At 41.3% G+C, this 21,056-nt stretch overlaps 1 protein-coding gene across 3 annotated transcripts; it reads right to left on the bottom strand.

Annotated features, from left to right (window-relative positions):
• Window positions 1–1,161: 1,161 nt before the first annotated feature.
• Window positions 1,162–19,647, bottom strand: LOC112261328 (zinc finger protein with KRAB and SCAN domains 8). 3 transcript variants are annotated; one of them, XM_042330497.1, is made up of 6 exons: window positions 19,614–19,647; window positions 14,870–15,000; window positions 11,810–11,983; window positions 9,454–9,615; window positions 9,026–9,137; window positions 1,162–2,555 (listed from the first exon to the last, which is right to left on the bottom strand). In XM_042330497.1, exons 2-6 carry the CDS (start codon window positions 14,876–14,878, stop codon window positions 1,597–1,599), a joined length of 1,416 nt encoding a protein of 471 aa, XP_042186431.1. In that variant the 5' UTR covers window positions 14,879–15,000; window positions 19,614–19,647; the 3' UTR covers window positions 1,162–1,596. The 3 variants fall into 3 exon arrangements, with proteins under 3 accessions (XP_042186431.1, XP_024292365.2, XP_042186430.1); XM_024436597.2 differs by lacking the exon at window positions 19,614–19,647 and adding an exon at window positions 15,401–15,945; XM_042330496.1 differs by lacking the exons at window positions 11,810–11,983; window positions 19,614–19,647 and adding an exon at window positions 15,401–15,947.
• Window positions 19,648–21,056: the final 1,409 nt, after the last annotated feature.

Here is a 21,056-nt window from a genome sequence, read left to right as displayed (position 1 = left end):
GTAAAAAGACCCATGAGCAGTGATATGACATTCATAAGAGCATGTCAAATTGAGTGTCAAATGAATGCTGAGAGTATATATTTTTTAAATTAAGGCATATGCATTTTTCAAACATTTTCCATCGTAAAAAATGTCAATGGGCAGAGGCTTTGATTTCTGGTCAAACAGATGGAAAGAGGGTCTTAGACAACAATATCTACCAGAAAAAAGTCTTCAGGTCTTAGAAATACATCAAACCACAATCATGCTGAAGTAAAGACCCCTGCTAACTAACGTCAACACTTATATTTTGTTTTGTATAACTTTTTCTGTACGTTTAAGAAACATTGCCTTGTAATTCCGTTTGTAAAACCCCACATATCTTTTGGATATTTTCTCATTTCTCTCCCTCATGAGGAGGAAGGATAATGAAAGTTCACAGAAGTTACAAGTAAAAGTAGTCCTACCATTAGTTAGTGTTTTTACTGATATAAAGTTTATGAATTACAGGATTTAGACTTGTAATTGTGTTTCCAAAATGGTAATGGATTAACTGCAATTAAATTGGCTACAATTGGAAATCACAGTAGTCACACACTACAGTTAGGTCTCTTGCTACTGTTCTTCGATCCACTGGCATACTGTTTATTCTTTCTGTCATCTGGTGGTCAAAGCAAGACTGTGAAAACAGTCTGGACCAACCCACCCTCTCCTCTCCTGTCTCCTACTACATACCCTCTTTCCATTTACTGTTACAAGCATCCTCACCCAGTGAGCACCAAGCGAAACCGGATGTCCGTGGATGTGGAAAACTAGTTGAAATTTGGTCAGTCCGCCCTTCTGAAATTGTGTTACCAAACAGTTGTGTTTCTGTAAAATATTCTGTGGAAATTGTTCAAATTAGTCCTTATGCATAGAGTTGTGTGTTTGTTCAACTTTGAAATCAGTGTTTTTTTTTGTTGTAACATCTTGAAGTGGAATTGCCCAAATTGAACAGAAATACATAAAGGTTTATATAAGAAACATTACATTATAAAATGTTAACCACAGTCAAGCCCATCTCTAACACTGATTCAAGTATCCAACAATATTGGAGTTTATTAAAAAAATTTCCATATGTTTTGGTTCGACTGAGATAAGGGAAACTCAGTCCCTGCAATGATACAAAAATAACCAAGTTAGCACAGAGTCAATTTTGTATTTAATTTCAACAACACTCACAACTTTGAAGTACATTACTTTTATTGCACAAAACGATACGTGACAAGTAGAATAACTGTTCTCACTATGCTAACACTTTACCCTCGCTTTGATGAAATTAATTTTAGAATACTTTGGATAAAATTCAACATTACACACATCTTTACTACTTTATATCAAGTAAACATGAATTAAGGCACTATCCTCATGTCACTATAAACACCAGCATCAACTTAAAAAGGGACATACTTATCACTCTTAATCAGTGAAGCATTTTATCACACCAACCATTATCACACCAACCATCACCATATCTACTCTGCCTCATACTAATTCTTTCCCCAGTTCACTTCATCCAGTTGAAGTTCCCTATACATCCAAAACCAACTAAATTGACGACAAACAAACGAACTAGTTCTACATTACATGGGCCGTGTGCATTTTCTGCTGGTGTATCCTCAGGTAGCTTCTCTCTGAGAACCTCTTCCCACAATGCGTACAGGCGAACGGCCTCTCTCCCGTGTGGATCTTCAGGTGCATCTTCAGCTGGTGCTGGTGGGAGAACCTCTTCTCACACTGGGGACAATTGTAGGGTTTCTCCCCTGTGTGGACCCTCTGGTGCCTCTTCAGGCTGGACGAGTGGGAGAAATTGGCCCGGCATAGGTGGCAGCCGAATGGTTTCTCCCCCGTGTGCATCCTCTGGTGGATCTCCACCTGTTTAGGGAAACTGAAGGCTTTCCCACAGAACGAACACGGGAATCGCTTCTCTTTGGCGCTGCCACCTTTACTGATTCCATCTCTACTACTGTCATTTGTCAATGGGCTTGTGTAGCCATTTAGTGTTGAGGCACTGGCATTGTCTGAGTTCTGGTTTAACATTAGGAGAGTGTGAGGAGCATGAAGGCCAGGGAGTGTCTGTGTTGTCGCAGGGTCCATGTTCCAGTTGATAGATCCTATAGACGGCAGGCTGAAGGCAGCACCTGTCAGGGGGTTAACCTGAGGCGCCACCAATGTCTCTGAATCACGACTATAGGAGCAGGATGGAGCATCGCTAGAGTCTGTGTCCGTTCTCTCCCGCCGCATACGGACACCTCCCTGTCCCCGCAGACCAAGTCTACGCCTCACCCTTGTCTCAATCAGTCTGTTGTCATGGAGACTAGGTTCAGTTGTTTTGTGTTCAACTCTCTGTTTCTGGTTAACAGTGTTGTTCCCCAGACCAGAGTTGAGGATGCTGTCCCATCCACTGACCTCCACTATGTCATCTCTGGTCCTGGCCTGCTCAGTGATGTCATCCCCCGGGCCCTTGGCTGCACCCGTCTGAGTCTGGGAATCCAAGATGGCCGCCCAGTCTCCTCTGTTATCCTCCAGCCAATCACCTGCAGGGAGGGGTTACAAAATAGACTTCTAAACATGGCAGAGAAAACTCTACATATGGAGAAGAAGAAAAAGTAAATTACCTGGTCAAGTTCATACATTGTAATGTGTGTTTTTAAAAAACTATTTTCTACATTGTAGAATAATAGTGAAGACATCAAAACTATGAAATAACACATATGGAATCATGTAGTAAACAAAAAAGTGTTTATATTTGAGATTCTTCAAATAGCCACCCTTTGCCTTAATGACAGCATTGCACACTCTTGGCAGTCCCTCAACCAGCTTCACTTGGAATGCTTTTCCAACAGTCTTGAAGGAGTTCCCAGATATGCTGAGCACTTGTTGGCTGCTTTTCCTTCACTCTGCGGTACAACTCATCCCAAACCATCTCAATCAGGTCATCTGATGCAGCACTCAATCACTCTCCATCTTGGTCAAATAACCCTTATACAGCCTGGAGATGTGTTTTGGGTCATTGTCCTGTTGAAAAACAAATGATAGTCCCACTAAGCGCAAACCAGATGGGATGGCGTATTGCAGCAGAATGCTTTGGTACCCATGCTGGTTAAGTGTGCCTTGAATTCTAAATAAATCACAGTGTCACCAGCAAAGCACCATCACACCTCCTCCTCCATGCTGAGAACCACACATGCTGAGATCATGCGTTCACCTACTCTGCGTTCCACAGAAAGATACAGCGGTTGGAACTAAAAATCAAACATTTTCACTCATCAGACCAAAGCAAATATTTCCACCGGTCTAATGTCCATTGCTCGTGTTCCTTGGCCCAAGCAAGTCTTTTCTTCTTATTGGTGTCCTTTAGTAGAGGTTTCTATACAGCAATTCGACAATGAAGGCCTGATTCACGCAGTCTCCTCTGAACAGTTGATGTTGAGATGTGTCTGTTACTTGAACTCTGAAGCATTTATTTGGGCTGCAATTTCTGAGGCTGATAACTCTAATGAACTTATCCTCTGCTGCAGAGGAGACTCTGCGTCTTCTATTCCTGTGGCGGTCCTCATGAAAGCCAGTTTCATCATAGCTCAATGGTTTTTGCGACTGCACTTGAAGAAACTTTAAAAGTTCTTGACATTTTTCACATTGACTGACCTTTGTCTTAAGTAATGATGGACTGTCGTTTCTCTTTGCTTATTTGAGCTGTTCGTGCCATAATATGGACTTGGTCTTTAACCAAATAGGGCTATCTGCTGTATACCCCCCCTACCTTGTCACAACACAAATGATTGGCTCAAACGCATTAAGGAAAGAAATTCCACAAATGAACTTTTAACAAGGCACACCTGTTAATTGAAATGCATTCCAGGTGACTACCTCATGAAGCTGGTTGAGAGAATTCCAAGAGTGTGCAAAGCGGTCATGAAGGCAAAGGGTAGCTATTTGAACAATCTCAAATATAAAATATATTTTGATTTGTTTAACACTTTTTTGGTTACTACATGATTCCATATGTGTTATTTCATAGTTTTGATGTCTTCACTATTATTCTACAATGTAGAAAATAGTAAAAATAAAGAAAAACCCTGGAATTTTTATTTTTATTTTACCAGGCAAGTCAGTTAAGAACAAATTCTTATTTTCATTGACGGCCTAGGAACAGTGGGTTAACTGTCTATTCAGGGGCAGAACAGATTTGTACCTTGACAAGCTCAGGGATTTGAACTTGCAACCTTCCGGTTACTAGTCCAACTCTCTAACCACTAGGCTACACTGCCGCCGAATGAGTAAGTGTTCAAAAACTTTTCACCGGTAGTGTACATTTTATTAATTTCATCTTATGGAATGACTCAACGTCAACAAAACTAAGGAGATGATTGTGGACTTCAGGAAACAGCAGAGGGAACACCCCCCCATCCACATCGATGGAACAGTAGTGGAGAGGGTAGCAAGTTAAGTTCCTCGGCATACACATCACAGACAAACTGAATTGGTCCACTCACACAGACAGCATCGTGAGGAAGGCGCAGCAGCGCCTCTTCAACCTCAGGAGGCTGAAGAAATTCGGCTTGTCACCAAAAGCACTCACAAACTTCTACAGATGCACAATCGAGAGCATCCTGGCGGGCTGTATCACCGCCTGGTATGGCAACTGCACCGCCCTCAACCGTAAGGCTCTCCAGAGGGTAGTGAGGTCTGCACAACGCATCACAGGGGGCAAACTACCTGCCCTCCAGGACACCTACACCACCCGATGCTACAGGAAGGCCATAAAGATCATCAAGGACATCAACCACCCGAGCCACTGCCTGTTCACCCCGCTGTCATCCAGAAGGCGAGGTCAGTACAGGTGCATCAAAGCGGGACCGAGAGACTGAAAAACAGCTTCTATCTCAAGGCCATCAGACTGTTAAACAGCCACCACTAACATTGAGTGGCTACTGCCAACACACTGTCAATGACACTGACTCTACTCCAGCCACTTTAATAATGGGAATTGATGGGAAATGATGTAAATATATCACTAGCCACTTTAAACAATGCTACCTTATATAATGTTACTTACCCTACATTATTCATCTCATATGCATACGTAGATACTGTACTCTATATCATCGACTGCATCCTTATGTAATACATGTATCACTAGCCACTTTAACTATGCCACTTGGTTTACATACTCATCTCATATGTATATACTGTACTCGATATCATCTACTGTATCTTGCCTATGCTGCTCTGTACCATCACTCATTCATATATCCTTATGTACATATTCCTTATCCCCTTACACTGTGTATAAGACAGTAGTTTTTTTGGAATTGTTAGTTAGATTACTTGTTCGTTACTACTGCATTGTCGGAACTAGAAGCACAAGCATTTCGCTACACTCGCATTAACATCTGCTAACCATGTGTATGTGACAAATAAAATTTGATTTGATTTGATTTTATAAAAAAAGAAAGAATAAGAGTCATCACACAGTAATTTAAAAAAAAATGCATCTCATTGATCTTTTAGATAGAAATGATTCACCAAAGTGCCCTTTAATATAGAGCACAAAAAAAAACAGATTTGCTTATATGAATAAATACATTTATAGCCTGTGTCAAAATTCAGCATTTTGACATTTCCCTTTGTACATTTTAACCCACATTTCTATAAGTTTTCACCCTCATTAAGCCCTAGTTATTGTTTTGCTTTGACAAAGTAATTACTGAAGATTATTATTTGTTTCATGTGATTTTTACCTTAATTTTAACATAAATAAACATTATTTTCAAAAGACATTGAACATCTCATCGTGAAATCATAGTGTAAAATCAGGTGAGCTGGTTATTCTCTTTATACTCTGAGCGGGTCGAGCATAACATGTAAACCCTGTTACCTATTGTTATGGGATTTTTATGAATAATGACTAAATGATGTATACATTTAACATAGAACTGTAACTAATTGAATTCTATCCTGTCTGATGAAGAATGTTTGTACATAGCCAAAGAATAAGTGTTAACAGACAACTTGTGACCACAGTGAAACTAACAACAGGAAAGATGTCTCGTCCCCATCCAGGGAGGGGAGAAACCGTTGGGCTTGCAGTAGATTGTGTAACATGTGGAAGCATATGATAAGCAATATGTATGTGTTGGAATGGAATTGAAAAGCAGCTTTGTCATTGTCAGAGAGGAGGAGGGACATTTAGGACGCTATAACGCTATATGTGATATATAAACGAATGTACATGGGATTATGACCAGAGCTCTCGAGAATAAACGTAACTGACTATTGTGGACTGGTCTCTATCTGTTTCATTTCAACCAGAACCTTACAACTTCTGGGTCACAGACCGAGAATTCAAATTGAAGTTCAGCTTATGAACCATGAGAATGTATATTTCTCCTAACACCTATAGATAAAAATAAAAAAACAGTCTAGAAATGTTTTTTTGTCTAAAGCTTGCATTTAATTTCCCCTTCCTGCTCTACACAACAAGCGTCCATTCCCCTAGGTTGAAGAACCATGTCGGGCAGAAATGAGCATTTGGATCAGGAAAGTTTCCTCTCAAGACCTCTACAAGCCATAAAGCTGAATAAAATTATACTTTACCGGTTGTCTGTGTGGTTGGTCCTTTTGCAGGTAGGAATGTATATTGTTTGTATTTCCGTTTTTATTTTCAATACTGATGCAATTTGCAGGTGACAAACACTTGCACAATGTGCCCGAGCCTAACCTAACAGCAAACACTACCAGCTGATTGCGATAAAACATGCTTCGGTCGACTACATTCGGCTATTGTCTACATATTGTGCATCACTTGCAATGTGTTAACTGATTGAAAATACAAGCGACAGAACCTACCGGCACCACAAAAAGTTGGGTAAACAACACTTCCTTTTGGATACCTTATCTCCACCTCCTAGTCCCAAAAGGACCAGCAGCATGAACAACCGGTAAAGTAAGTGTAAAATATAATTTGATTCAACATTCTGCCTTGTAGAGACTATTTCTTTAAGACTTATATCCATGGAGTAACATGGTAACCGTCTGATTTTAGGCAACCAATCCCTGTCACAAGGGGATTCATGGCTGATTTCAGATGAATTTATCAACCCTGTTACTTTATTTGGCACTTAATAGCCTTTTTTTAAATTTTATTTAACCCTTGTCTTAATTGCAGAGAAAACCACCCTAAATTATATTTTTTCAACTTGAAATTGTATTACTTTTCCTAGAGTGACCCCAACATTAGAAAAAGTGAAACATCGCCTTTGTTCATATTTCCATGAAAGCTGTACACCACTAGGGTACAAAGATTGTCTTAGGATCATTTTTGACCTGGCAAGTTATAAAACCATTTACACACCAGAAAAATCACAAAGACACACACAATGAGAAATTGAGATTATGTGTGCTACTGATTGAACTCAGCCAGCAGCTCCTGAAGAGGAAGATCACCATGGTTGGCACAGTTAGAAAGAACAAGCCTGAGCTCCACCCCTGCAATCCTCACAACAAGGAGGAGAGAGGCCTTCACCCCCATCACCACTCTTGTTTCTTATCTCCCAAAGAGGAACAAGAATGTGGCACTCCTGAGCACACTGCACAAAACAGCTGAGATCAGTAATCGTGAGGACAGGAACCAGCCATCATCCTGGACTACAACCCCCACAAAGGAGGCGTGGACCACCTGGACAAGGTGATTAGAACTTAAAGCTGCAGGAGGATGACTGCCCGCTGACTCCTGGTCATCTTCCATAATATCATTGATGTGTCCTCATACAATGCCTTCGTGATATGGAGTAAGATCAACCCTATCTGGATGCCTAATAAGTAGAACAAGAGGAGGGAGCAGCTGGAAAAGGCACTTGTAACCCCACACATTCAAAAAAGGTAGCGCGTCCCCACACAGCAGCCTCTGCAGCGCTTGTGAAAGCTGTTCAGGGGTCTGAATCTTGTCCTGATCCACCTGAGGCTGCAGCTGGGGCAGGCAAGAGGAGGAGATGCCAATTCTGCCCTCCAAAGGAGGATTGTAAAACAAATACTATGTGCTGCACATGTGAGAAATACATCTGCAAAGTCCATGCACACACACTTGCATACTGTCCTACATGTGATAATTAGAGTTGATTGATTTATGTTCTTCACGTTTGTGTATATATTATCTTATTTTATTCTTATTTATTGTTGTTGTTTATACACCTTGTGGGTGGGGGCAATAGTTAAGAAATGGGAGAAGGCTAGTATTTTGTAGTTGAATTCCTCATTGTACAGTAAATAAGAATATACCACTATGTTGCCAAAAAGGTTCAAGACGTATTGTTTCCCTTCAATAAAATGCATTCAAAACTACTTTCTGCACATTTCTGCTACTTTCTTAGGCTATACAAGTGCTATCTCTTGCTGAAAAATGTATGTTTACACCTATGCAGTACCTTTACCAATAATAATAATAAACCTCTACTTTAGTAAAGAAAACAAGTATGACAGGTGTGTTGTAATAAAAACGAGTGGTGTCCACTGATTAAATGCAGTCTTTCTGCATTGTCAACAGGGATAACCCAGATATTCACAAAGTTTGTGATGAATGACAGGTTGTTTCTTCATGCAAAATAGATTTGGTGTTTAAAATTCAATTAAGATGCTTTATTTTAGGGGTTTAGTGAAGGGGGGTCATTTTTTACCCTTAGGACAAGAGGAGTATACAGAATGTTAAGACTACACAAGGGTTAACCTCTTGAGATGGGGACAAAGTGTTTTTTTTTAAATTGAATATGTGCTCATTATTTTTTATACCAAGTTACACTACTCAAAAGCCACCTAATTGGTGGAACGACCTAATAGCCAGAAGCATCACTATTCCCATTGAAGAGCTATTACCGTATGCCCCTGAACAGGCAGTTAACCCACTGTTCCTAGGCCGTCATTGAAAATAAGAATTTGTTCTTAACTGACTTGCCCAGTTAGATAAAGGTCAAATAAAAAAATGAAATAAAAATATGTATTTCTCCCTTACCTTGCTCCCCCATCTTTAGTCCACTCAGCAGGTCAGTGCTCTCTGGTCCATCTTCTGTTGTCTCCTCTTTGACCAGCATCAGATCAGGCTTCCCATCCTCCATGTGTACTGACTGTAAGAGGTACAGAAAAACATTGTGTTGGATCAAGAAATCTGATATGAGCATCTTCTGATTGGGAAATGAGGGATTGCTATGAGTACTATGCAAAAATGTTAGTTGATTTGATTACTTGACAGTCTTTAATGATTTGATCATTCAAAAGACATGGTCCCACACTTAAGACAAAAAGTGCTGATCTAGGATCTGTACATATAATCTTATTCATTATGATCCAAAAGGCAAAACTGATTAGCACTCACACTGAGAAGCTTTGTGGATTCAGGCCCTGACCTAATACCATTCAGACTCTAGTTTACATTGAGCTCACCTCAGTGAGACTGTATGTGGTCCTGTGCTGCTCAGCTAATTCCTCTGTGGGTTCAGGAGAAGGTGTAGTCTGGTTGTCCTCCATGACCATAGTGCCCCCAGGGTTCCCCAGACTCTCCTCACACCCCTCCTCCTTCACCAGCACCATCTCTGGACCCTCCTCCTGGAAGAGACAGGTGATACCCTCAGGTTACGTACACACAGGAAATTTCTGGAAGCATTTTCATTTATGTGACATTTGAGAAATGTACCAGACCCATATGCATTGGGTGCGTAACCTGATTAGGCCATCCACCCACAGTGCTCAGAATGACAGAAATCACATTTAGACCATGGTAATTCATCTCAATAGAACGTCCTTCTTACCGAATTCCGATGCGCACTTTGAAGATGTTAGAATAACTGTCCACATGTACTTTTCTTTCAGCCAACAAGATGAGTAACCAACAGCAGAATCACTAGCCTGTCAAGACTACACCCCACAGTAGAAAAGTGTACCTGTTCTATTGGTCAGCTTGTCGTTCTGTGCGAGAAAGAAATAGCCTATTCCAAACAGACTCTGGGACAGTTGTGGGACGAAAGATCCCAAATTCATACAACCAGTAGGCCTAGGCTACATAAGAAAAACATTCAATCGCAATGAGGCCGATACAACAGATCAGAACGTTTACCTTAAAATGTTGATAAACTATTATTTCTTCACATTATAAGCACAGCAATGTACACAAGGGAGTGTGCAAATTGTCGTTCCATAATGCAATTAGCGGGACAACACAAGTCATCAAAAGTGCACCACACATGAGCGCGTTACAAAAGTTAAGTCACTATTAAAAATAGCTACTGTTTTAAATTCTCAACTGATAAATGAAGCGAGCTTCCCATTTGCCATTCAGCGCATCACACAATACTTGCAATGTGAACTGGAGGCATTATGCTGTTTGAAACATTAACGTTTTACTTCATATTATGAGGCAAGCTTTAGGTGTATTTAGTAAGAGTATATTGGTTATAAAGTGCTGTTGGGTTTATGCAGAATAGGGTGAGATCAGATGTGATGTATACTGAAGAGAGTCTCAATTAAAGTGTTAGAATGAAAAGTCCCATTTTGTGTTTATTAAACAAACAAGTGTTAAATACACCATATGAAAACCACACATACACGTCTCAACAAAAAATCTGCCTGAACTTGACGAATTGCATTCATTTTCTTTTGAATGGAAGTAATGAAATAGGCATTCGTGACCATCATTATATATCTTACAAAGTACAAACACAATACGGTAACAGATTTTTAGGCTAAAATATCACACAATGTCTGGATGCAATATTCTACCCAGGAATATTCAACACTGAAATCTGTTACTCTCGGTATTCCAAATGCATCTGTGGATCTTTTATGCTGACAAAAATGACAATTAATCTTTGTCTTTAATGAAGGATTTGATCTACATGTCAGAAGACCTTTCTCCCGTGTGGACCTTCAGGTGCATCTTCAGGTTACCAGCCTGGGCGAAGCGCATGTGACACTGGGTACAGCTGTAGGGTTTTTCCCCCGTGTGGACCCTTTGGTGCCTCTTCAGGGTGCAAGCCTGGGCGAAGCGCATGTGACACTGGGTACAGCTGAAGGGTTTCTCCCCCGTGTGGACCCTCTGGTGAATCTCCACCTTCTGGGGGCAGCTGAAGCCTTTGTTACAGAACATGCAGAGGAACCGTTTCTCTTTACTATTGCCCGATGTGGTGCCCCCTCCCTGAGCCTGAGCTCTAGCCCTTTTGTTTGAGTTCAATGCCTGATCAAAAAGGACGCAACCGTGTGAATCGGAAGGTGCCATCGACGTGGACACTGGGTCGCAATCCCTGAAAGTGAGTAAAGGGGAGTGGGTCACGACATTTAGATTTTTTTCTATGCTTTCACTATAGTCTAAGAAGTCACTGGTGTTGCCTTGCGAGTGTCCTTCTCTTAAATGAGTCTCGTCTGCATTCCAAGGCAGAGGTGCATCACCCTCCACTTTTACAGTCACCTCATCAATGACTATAACCTCCCCTTTCTTATCTAGGGACCCTTCAGAGTAGACACTACCACTGTACCGGTCCATTTCCCCTTTCATTGGATTAGTCTGTGTATCTAAGCCCACAGGCATGTCACCAGGTATCATCTCTGTCGCTGTAGCATATGAACAGGACGGATCATTGCCAGCCTGTAACGCATCACCTGTGTCCTGATGGGATAGAACCGTCCTTGGGCTACCATAAAGTAAATACTCTGAGCGGGGAGCAGGAGGACAGCCCAGTTGCCCGAGCCCCATTAAAGTCTCGGTGTCTGTCTCTGACTTGAGGCCGGCGTTCAGCATTCCACTGACCTCCGTGATGCTGCATCGGGTCCTGGGCTGCGCTGGGGCAGTGGTGGTGTCCTCCATGGCTACAGGGGGCGCCACTCCAGCCGCTGCTCCAGTCTGGAAGTCTCTGCTGTGCTGCGGGTCCTCCTCTCCTTCAGACCTCTCCAGCTTGACCCCAGGACCTGCAGCATCTGCATCCTGACACAAGAAGTATGTGTTTTTTAATGGGCTTCACGCTTATATCATCAAATTCATGAGAACGTGGTCAAATAAGATAGTGTCTTCATAAAGTACAGTGGGGCAAAAAAGTGTTTAACCAGCCAAAAATGTTGCAAGTTCTCCCACTTAAAAAGATGCCAGTCTCCAGATCTCAATACCAAAGAAAATCTTTGGAGGGAGTTGAACGTCCGTGTTGCCCAGCAACAGCCCCAAAACATCACTGCTCTAGAGGAGATCTGCATGGAGGAATGGGCCAAAATACCAGCAACAGTGTGTGAAAACCTTGTGAAGACTTACAGAAAACGTTTAACCTCTGTCATTGCCAACAAAGGGTATATAACAAAGTATTGAGATAAACTTTTGTTATTGACCAAATACTTATTTTCCACCATAATTTGCAAATAAATTCATAAAAAATCCTACAATGTGATTTTCTGGATTTGTTTCTTCTCATTTTGTCTGTCATAGTTGAAGTGTACCTATGATGAAAATTACAGGCCTCTCATCTTTTTAAGTGGGAGAACTTGCACAATTGGTGGCTGACTAAATACTTTTTTGCCCCACTGTATGTATACCTCTTGACTTATTCCACATGTTGTTGTTACAGCCTGAATTCAAATGTATTAAATTGATTGTTTTTCCTCACCCATCTATACACAATAAAACATGATGACAAAGTGAAAACATATTTTTAGAAATGTTAGCAAATGTATTGAAAATGAAATACAGAAATATCTCATTTGCATAGGTATTCACACCCATGAGTCAAAACATGTTAGAATCACCTTTGGCAGCGGTTACAGCTGTGAGTCTTTCTAGGTAAGTCTAAGAGCCTTGCACAGCTCGATTGTACTGTATAATATTTGCATATTATTATTTTTTAAATTCTTCAAGATGTCAAGTTGGTTGTTGATCATTGTTAGACAGCCATTTTCAAGTCTTGCCATAGATTTTCAAGATGATTTAAGTCAAAACTGTAACTAGGCCACTCAGGACCATTCAATGTAATCTTGCTAAGCAACTCCAATGTATATTTGGCCTTGTGTTTTAAGTTATTGTCCTGCTGAAAGCTGAATTTGTCTCCCATTGTCTGTTGGAAAGCAGACTGAACCAGGTTTTCTACTAGGAGTTTGCCTGTGCTTAGCTCTATACCGCTACTTTTTTCCTAAAAAAAACTCCCTAGTCCTTGCCGATGACAAGCATACCCATATCATGATGCAGCCACCACCATGCTTGAAAATATGAAGAACGACACTCAGTGATGTGTAGTGTTTGCCCCAAACATAACGCTTTGTATTCAGGACATAAAGTTAATTTCTTTGCAGATATACAGTGCCTTCGGAAAGTATATAGACACCTTGACATTTTCCACTACAGCTTGTAGCCTCATACCCAAGAAGATTCAAGGCTGTAATCACTGCCAAAGGTGCTTCAAAGTACTGAGTAAAGGGTCTCAATACTTAAGTAAATGTGATCAGTTAAAAAAATATACATAAAGTAGCAAAAATGGCTAAAATCCTGTTTCTGCTTTGTAATTATGGGGTATTGTGTGTAGATTGATGGGGGGGGACAATTTAATCCATTTTTGAATAAAGCTGTAACCTAACAGTATGTGGGAAAAGTCAAGAGGTCTGAATACTTTCCGAAGGCACTGTGCGTTAGTGCCTTACTGCAAACAGGATGCATGTTTTGTTATATTTGTATTCTGTACAGGCTTCCTTCTTTTAACTCTGTCATTTACATTAGTATTGTGGAGTAACTACAATGTTGTTGATTCATCCCCAGATTTCTCCTTTCACACCCATTAAACTCTTAACTGTTTTAAAAATCACAATTGGCCTGATGGTGAAATCCCTGACAGGTTTCCTTCCTCTCGGGCAACGGAGTTAGGAAGGTTGTCTGTATCTTTGCAGTGACTGGGTGTATTGATACACCATCTAAAGCCTAATTAATTACTTCACCATGCTCAAAGGTGAACTTCTTTGCGAGGCATGGAAAAACCTCCCTGGTCTTTGTGGTTGAATATGTGCTTGATAATCACTGCTCGATTGAGGGACCTTAAAGATAATTTTATGTGTGGGAAACAGAAATGGGCTAGTTATTCAAAAACCATGTTAACCTCTATTATTGAACACGGAATATGTCCACGCAACTTGTTAAGCACATTTGCACTCCTGAACTTATTTAGGCTTGCCATAACAAAAACTTTACTCAATAGATTTCAGCTTTTAATTTTGTATTAATTACTAAAATGTTCTACAAACAAAATTCCACTTTGACATTATGGGGTATTGTGTAGAGATCAAAATCTAAATGTAATACATTTTCAATTCAGGCTGTAAGTAGTAAGACACAACGGCGAAAGTTATTAAAGTCTCATTTGAACTACAACTCAGCAGCCTTGTTAGCGTGCCTGCTCAAGTTGAGGACTTACAGGACGATAAAACCTTTAAATTACAGTCCATTTGATGTGCTTTATATTAGATTACGCTGGAGCAAATTTGACTGAACATTGCCAGCCAGTACTTTAAGAAAATGATAAACATTCAATTTTTCGTCTTTGTGCTTCTTCTTGGTCGTCAAATACGTTGAAAACCGGCATAGGGTAAGTAAATGACCTCAGATACACCTACATTTGATTGATAGATTGATATATATATATATATATATATCAATGTAAATTTTAAGCAAATTCGTAACCTACAAAACGAGGGACCATGGATAACAATGTTGAAGGGAAGTCTTTCAAGCTCCACTAAGACAGATATCTGAAGTGAATAGCTGAGGGGAGCCTTTCTGAAACAAACGGGCCACATTTGATTTACAAAACGACTGTAATTTTTAATGCAACACTATTATACTAACCTCTATCATGATAACGTGCTGGGTTGAGGTTCCACTCCCCTCATCAACCGTGATTGGTTGGTCATCTCGCCATGCATTGGGTCCCACTGGCTTCACAAAATTTATTTGGCCTCCAGTGAGATGTCCGCCACCTGAAAGAGTGATTGAGGAGATGAGGTGGTTTGATTAGCGACTGTCTATGCTCAACAGTATATTCCCACTATTGACAGTTGACACTGTCTAGAATTGGCAAGAATATAAGGTATCACTTCTCATAACTGCTTGATATTCTATCTATTGATTGATGTATTATATTCCATGCATCACATTGTTTTCATTGACTAAATAGGAAATACAGTAAATCAAGACCTGGTTAGAATATGAAATTGTGTCTTTGCGCAAGATAGCTAAGTTTACTATTGCATACTATCCTACACATGACCAAGACCGAATTCTGGGTAACACATCTGGACACAGAGGGGAACGGGCACTGAGCTACTGTATATATGAACGGCAACAGGCCGCACAGCCTCCGCCTTCTGCAAAAAGTACCTCTTGCCATTCCTCTGTATTGGTCGAGGATCTTGCCACTACTGGGACGACTGGCGAGGACGCGCTCTCGCATTGTCCTGTCGGCGCGCTCCCGTGCCACCTTCAGTTCCTGTAGCTGTAATTTCCTGCGCAATGCCCTGTTCTGTTTCTGGCTTTCAGAAATTTCCAAACGAAACACTGCATAGTCGTCATCTACGAGTTTACAGATCTCTGCCACGGCTGCATTCGCTAGCACCTCCATGATGGAGGCTATTTGCGTGTGAAAAACCATACAGTTAGCCATTATTAGCAGCTAGCGTTACCTATAACGTCTATCAACCAAGTCCTGTCTCCAACGCGAATTAAAGACTACATGGCGTAAGTATGTAATGCTGTGTAGTTAAAATAATAATATTTTGTGTTCCATGGCGTTAATAAACGTCTAAATAACAGCAATAAAAACGCTAACGTGGAAATTGTTCTTGGTCACTGTTCACTTCCGTTTACAGTGAAGAGAAATGTTATTGGTTAGCGTCGTAGCGAAAATGGTGTGCCTAAATGAAAAGCGTATACGCGCTGTTCTTCTTCGATGAGGTTTAACGGCGGTTGGCATCCAAATATGTTGCATTACCGCCACCTACTAGACTGGAGTACAACTCACTTTTACTTTGCTTGAAAAAAAATGTATAAATACCCTTTCACCCTTACACTCACCAAAAAATGTAATAAATATAACACCACCCTACTCCCCTATTTAAATATATTTAGTCCTACCGCATGCCAACAACCGGAAATGATGGGACATCACTTAACACACCCTGTAACTCTTCTGATGTCAAGTCTCGCACACCCAAATACCTCTCTGCAGCTGCCACCAAAACCTCAATTTTCTGCGGCTTACATCCCTGCAGTACAGTTGATAACCATTGTTATACATGCTAAAAAAATCCAATCTTACTGAAACATATATCCCTAATTGGCCTAACCCTCTGTACTGGTACAGTTCTACTACTCACGCCACTCCTCTCAGGATCCCTCCCCCTTGACCCATCTTCCTCTACTTTCTTCATTGCCTCAGCATAAGACAACTTTTGCACTACTCTAACCCTGGAAACCCCAACCTGAGTCTCTTGCACGGGAGATTTCTGATCTAAAGCCCCAAAGGCATCCCTACAATTCACACATACCACTACTTTTCCCAATGCTGCACATTCCTTTGTCTCATGCCCTTCTGCACACTTCTCACACCTAGGAACCTCCCTCCTACACACTGCTGCCACATGCCCATAAGCTTGACACCTGTAACATCTTAATGTAACATCACTTTGTCTGGCAAAGACTCAACATAAAAATTCAAAAGAACAGACAATGACTCTTCTGTTTCACCACTCTCGCCACCCTGTCTGTGTCGCACCAAACGACAAGCATCACAAACACCGGGAATCTTCCCCTTAAGTTGGTCAACTTTTACATTTACTGCTACCCCGGTGATCACTCCTTTCAATGGTGCCCTTTTCTTTGGAGCGAAACAATTCACATTTCTTGCCCCCAATCGTTTAACGGCGAGCGCCTTCTCCCTTTGACCAGCAGTAACACAAACAATTATCACAAGACCACTTCTGGTTACCCTCACTGATTCCACAGCACCCAACTCTGTTTTCACCCACCCTGAAACCACAAATTGATCAGCCAAAAGGCTCTCTGCTTACACTTTCTACAATTCTTCTTTAACAAACCATCTCTTTTTTAACAAACCACCTTTTTTTCGACATTTTTAACCGACTCAAGCTCACCGACTTCTTCCCTCTCTCTCTTAGACCTCCTCTGCCACTATTTTCCCCTCCATTCCTCCTCCGTATTCCAAGTATACGTCTCCTTATGATAATACTGCACTTCTCCTGACATACATCTTGTTCTTGCTTTCTCTCAAGGGACGCCAATTAACCGGCTGTCACAATCTCCGTACAATCAGCACGAACCCCTCGGGATGTAGCGCACAACATTGCATCCCACTTATAAAGCAGCTGCTTCGTCTTGATGTTATTCTTTATCAAAAGCTACCGCAACGCTTTTCTATTTCAAACAAGCGCGCTCTTCCAACCACCATCCCCTTGTCAATAGCTCACTCTGGACGCGTACTCTCGGCTACGTCACTTCAAATCAAATCAAATGTTATTTGTCACATACACATGGTTAGCAGATGTTAATGCGAGTGTAGCGAAATGCTTGCGCTTCTAGTTCTGACAATGCAGTAATAACCAACAAGTAATCTAACTAACAATTCCAAAACTACTGTCTTATACACACAAGTGTAAGGGGATAAAGAATATGTACATAAAGATATATGAATGAGTGATGGTACAGAGCGGCATAGGCAAGATACAGTAGATGGTATCGAGTACAATATATACATATGAGATGAGTATGTAAACAAAGTGGCATAGTTAAAGTGGCTAGTGATACATGTATTACATAAAGATGCAGTAGATGATATAGAGTACAGTATATATGTATACATATGAGATGAATAATGTAGGGTATGTAAACATTATATTAGGTAGCATTGTTTAAAGTGGCTAGTGATATATTTTACATAATTTCCCATCAATTCCCATTATTAAAGTGGCTGGAGTTGAGTCAGTGTGTTGGCAGCAGCCACTCAATGTTAGTGGTGGCTGTTTAACAGTCTGGCCTTGAGATAGAAGCTGTTTTTCAGTCTGTCGGTCCCAGGTTTGATGCACCTGTACTGACCTCGCCTTCTGGATGATAGCGGGGTGAACAGGCAGTGGCTCGGGTGGTTGTTGTCCTTGATGATCTTTATGGCCTTCCTGTAACATCGGGTGGTGTAGGTGTCCTGGAGGGCAGGTAGTTTGCCCCCGGTGATGCGTTGTGCAGACCTCACTACCCTCTGGAGAGCCTTACGGTTGTGGGCGGAGCAGTTGCCGTACCAGGCGGTGATACAGCCCGCCAGGATGCTCTCGATTGTGCATCTGTAGAAGTCTGTGAGTGCTTTTGGTGACAAGCCAAATTTCTTCAGCCTCCTGAGGTTGAAGAGGCGCTGCTGCGCCTTTTTCACGATGCTGTCTGTGTGGGTGGACCAATTCAGTTTGTCTGTGATGTGTATGCCGAGGAACTTAAAACTTGCTACCCTCTCCACTACTGTTCCATCTATGTGGATAGGGGGTGCTCCCTCTGCTGTTTCCTGAAGTCCACGATCATCTCTTTTGTTTTGTTGATGTTGAGTGAGGAGGTTTTCTTGACACCACACTCTCACCTCCTCCCTCTCTTGTCGTTGTTGGTAATCAAGCCCACTACTGTTGTGTCATCTGCAAACTTGATGATTGAGTTGGAGGCGTGCATGGCCACGCAGTCATGGGTGAACAGGGAGTACAGGAGGGTGCTGAGCACGCACCCTTGTGGGGCTCCAGTGTTGAGGGTCTGCAAAGTGGAGATGTTGTTTCCTACCTTCACAACCTGGGGGCGGCCCGTCAGAAAGTCTAGGACCCAATTACACACGCATGGAATAGCCTTCATTTCTCAGAACAAGAACAGAACAGACTGACGAGTTTCAGAAGAAAGTCTTTGTTTCTGGCCATTTTGAGCCTGTAATCGAACCCGCTAATGCTCCGCATACTCAACTAGTCTAAAGGCCAGTTTAATTGCTTCTTTAATCAGCACAACAGTTTTCAGCTGTGCTATCATAATTGCAAAAGTGTTTTCTAATGATCAATTAGCCTTTTAAAATTATAAACTTGGATTAGCTAACACAACGTGCCATTGGAACACAGGAGTGATGGTTGCTGATAATGGGCCTCTGTACGCCTATGTAGAAATTCCATTAAAAATCAGCCGTTTCCAGCTACAATAGTCATTTACAACATTAACAATGTCTACACTGTATTTCACTGCATTGTATATTTTCTTAATTCCATTCCTTTCTTAGACTTGTGTGTATATGTTGTGAAATTGTTAGATATTACTTGTTAGATATTACTGCACTGTTGGAGCTAGAAACACAAGCATTCTGCTACACCCGCAATAACATCTGCTAAACACGTGCATGTGACCAATAAAAGATTATTTGATTTGGTGAAGTAATACAAACTCCCCTATGGCAGATATATAAAGATGTACATGTAAACAAATGAATAGCTGAGGGAAACCTTTCTGAAATAAACAGTCCACATCTGATTTACAAAGTAACTCATATTTTATGCAACACTATTACACTAACCTCTATCACGATAACGTCCTGGGTTGAGGTTCCACTCCCCTCATCAACAGTGAATGGTTGGTCATCTCTCCATGTATTGTGTCCCACTGGCTTCACAAAGCTCCTGTGGCCTCCAGTGAGATGTCTTTCACTTGAGAGAGTGATTGGGGTAAAAGCTGGTTAGGTTAACTACTGTCAATGCTCAACGGTATGTTGTACACTATTGACACTATTGTCTAGAATTGGCCAGGATGTAAGGTAACACTTCTCATAACTTCTTGATATACTATTTATTGATTGATGTATTATGTTCCATGTATCACATTGTTTTCAATGGGTAAATAATAGGAAATGCAGTAAATCAAGAATCTGGTTAGAAACCAGGCTACCTAAGTATGATTCTCAATCAGGGACAACGATTGACAGCCGCCTCTGATTGAGAACCATACTGGGCCGAACACAGGAATCCCAAATTATAGAAAAACGAACATAGACATCCCACCCAACTCACGCCCTGACCATACTAAAACAAAGATATAATAACAGAACTAAGGTCAGAACGTGACATGCACCTCTTGCCATTCATCTGTCTTCTGCTAAATGTACCTCTTGCCATTCATCTGTATCGGTCGACTGTCTTAGAATAAAAAACATGAGCTGGCGCACACCCAGAAAAATTATTTTATCAGTACTGGGACAACTGGCGAGGACGCGCTATCATGCCCCCTTCAGTTCCGGTACCTGTAGTTGCCGCCGCAATTCCGTTTTCATTCTAGCTTTGCGTTACAGTGCCTTCCGAAAGTATGCAGACCCCTTGACTTTTTCCACATTTTGTTACATTATAGCCTTACTCTAAAATTGATTAAATAGTTTTTTCCCCCTCATCAATATGCACACAATACCCAATAATAACAAAGCAAAAACAGTTTAAAAAAAATTATTGCTAGTTTATTAAAAATATAAAACTGAAATATCAAATTTACACAAGTATTCAGACCCTTTACTCAGTACTTTGTTAAAGCACCTTTGGCAGCGATTTCAGCCTGGAGTCTTCTTGGGTATAATGCCACAAGCTTGGCACACTTGTATTTGGAGAGTTTCTCCCATTCCTCTCTGCAGATCCTCTCAAGCTCTGTCGGGTTGGATGGGGAGCGTAGCTGCACAGCTATTTTCAGGTCTCACCAGAAATGGTTGATCGGGTTCAAGTCCGGGCTCTGGCTGGGCCACTCAAGGACATTCAGAGACTTGTCCTGAAGCCACTCCTGCATTGTCTTGGCTGTGTGCTTAGGGTCATTGTCCTGTTGGAAAGTGAACTTTCGCCCCAGTCTGAGGTCCTGAGCGCCCTGGAGCAGGTTTTCATCAAGGATCTCTGTACTTTGCTCCGTTCATCTTTGCCTCGATCCTCAATAGTCTCCTAGTCTCTGCCACTGAAAAACATCCCCACAGCATGATGCTGCTACCATC

Source organism: Oncorhynchus tshawytscha, linkage group LG11 (assembly GCF_018296145.1).
Source record: "Oncorhynchus tshawytscha isolate Ot180627B linkage group LG11, Otsh_v2.0, whole genome shotgun sequence".
Taxonomy (NCBI): Eukaryota; Metazoa; Chordata; class Actinopteri; order Salmoniformes; family Salmonidae; genus Oncorhynchus; species Oncorhynchus tshawytscha.
The sequence above is the reverse complement of the archived record's forward strand: the minus strand, read 5'-3'. Positions and strand labels throughout refer to the sequence as shown.

What these genes read in the sequence shown, in the direction of transcription:
- LOC112261328 (XM_024436597.2), bottom strand. Translation starts at nt 15,683, where the DNA reads ATGGCTAACTGTATGGTTTTTCACACGCAAATAGCCTCCATCATGGAG. An exon ending in CCACATACAGTCTCACTGAG is followed by an intron (nt 9,138 to 9,453) that starts GTGAGCTCAATG and finishes TACCTCTTACAG; the next exon opens with TCAGTACACATGGAGGATGG. An exon ending in ACTAAAGATGGGGGAGCAAG is followed by an intron (nt 2,556 to 9,025) that starts GTAAGGGAGAAA and finishes CCCTCCCTGCAG; the next exon opens with GTGATTGGCTGGAGGATAAC.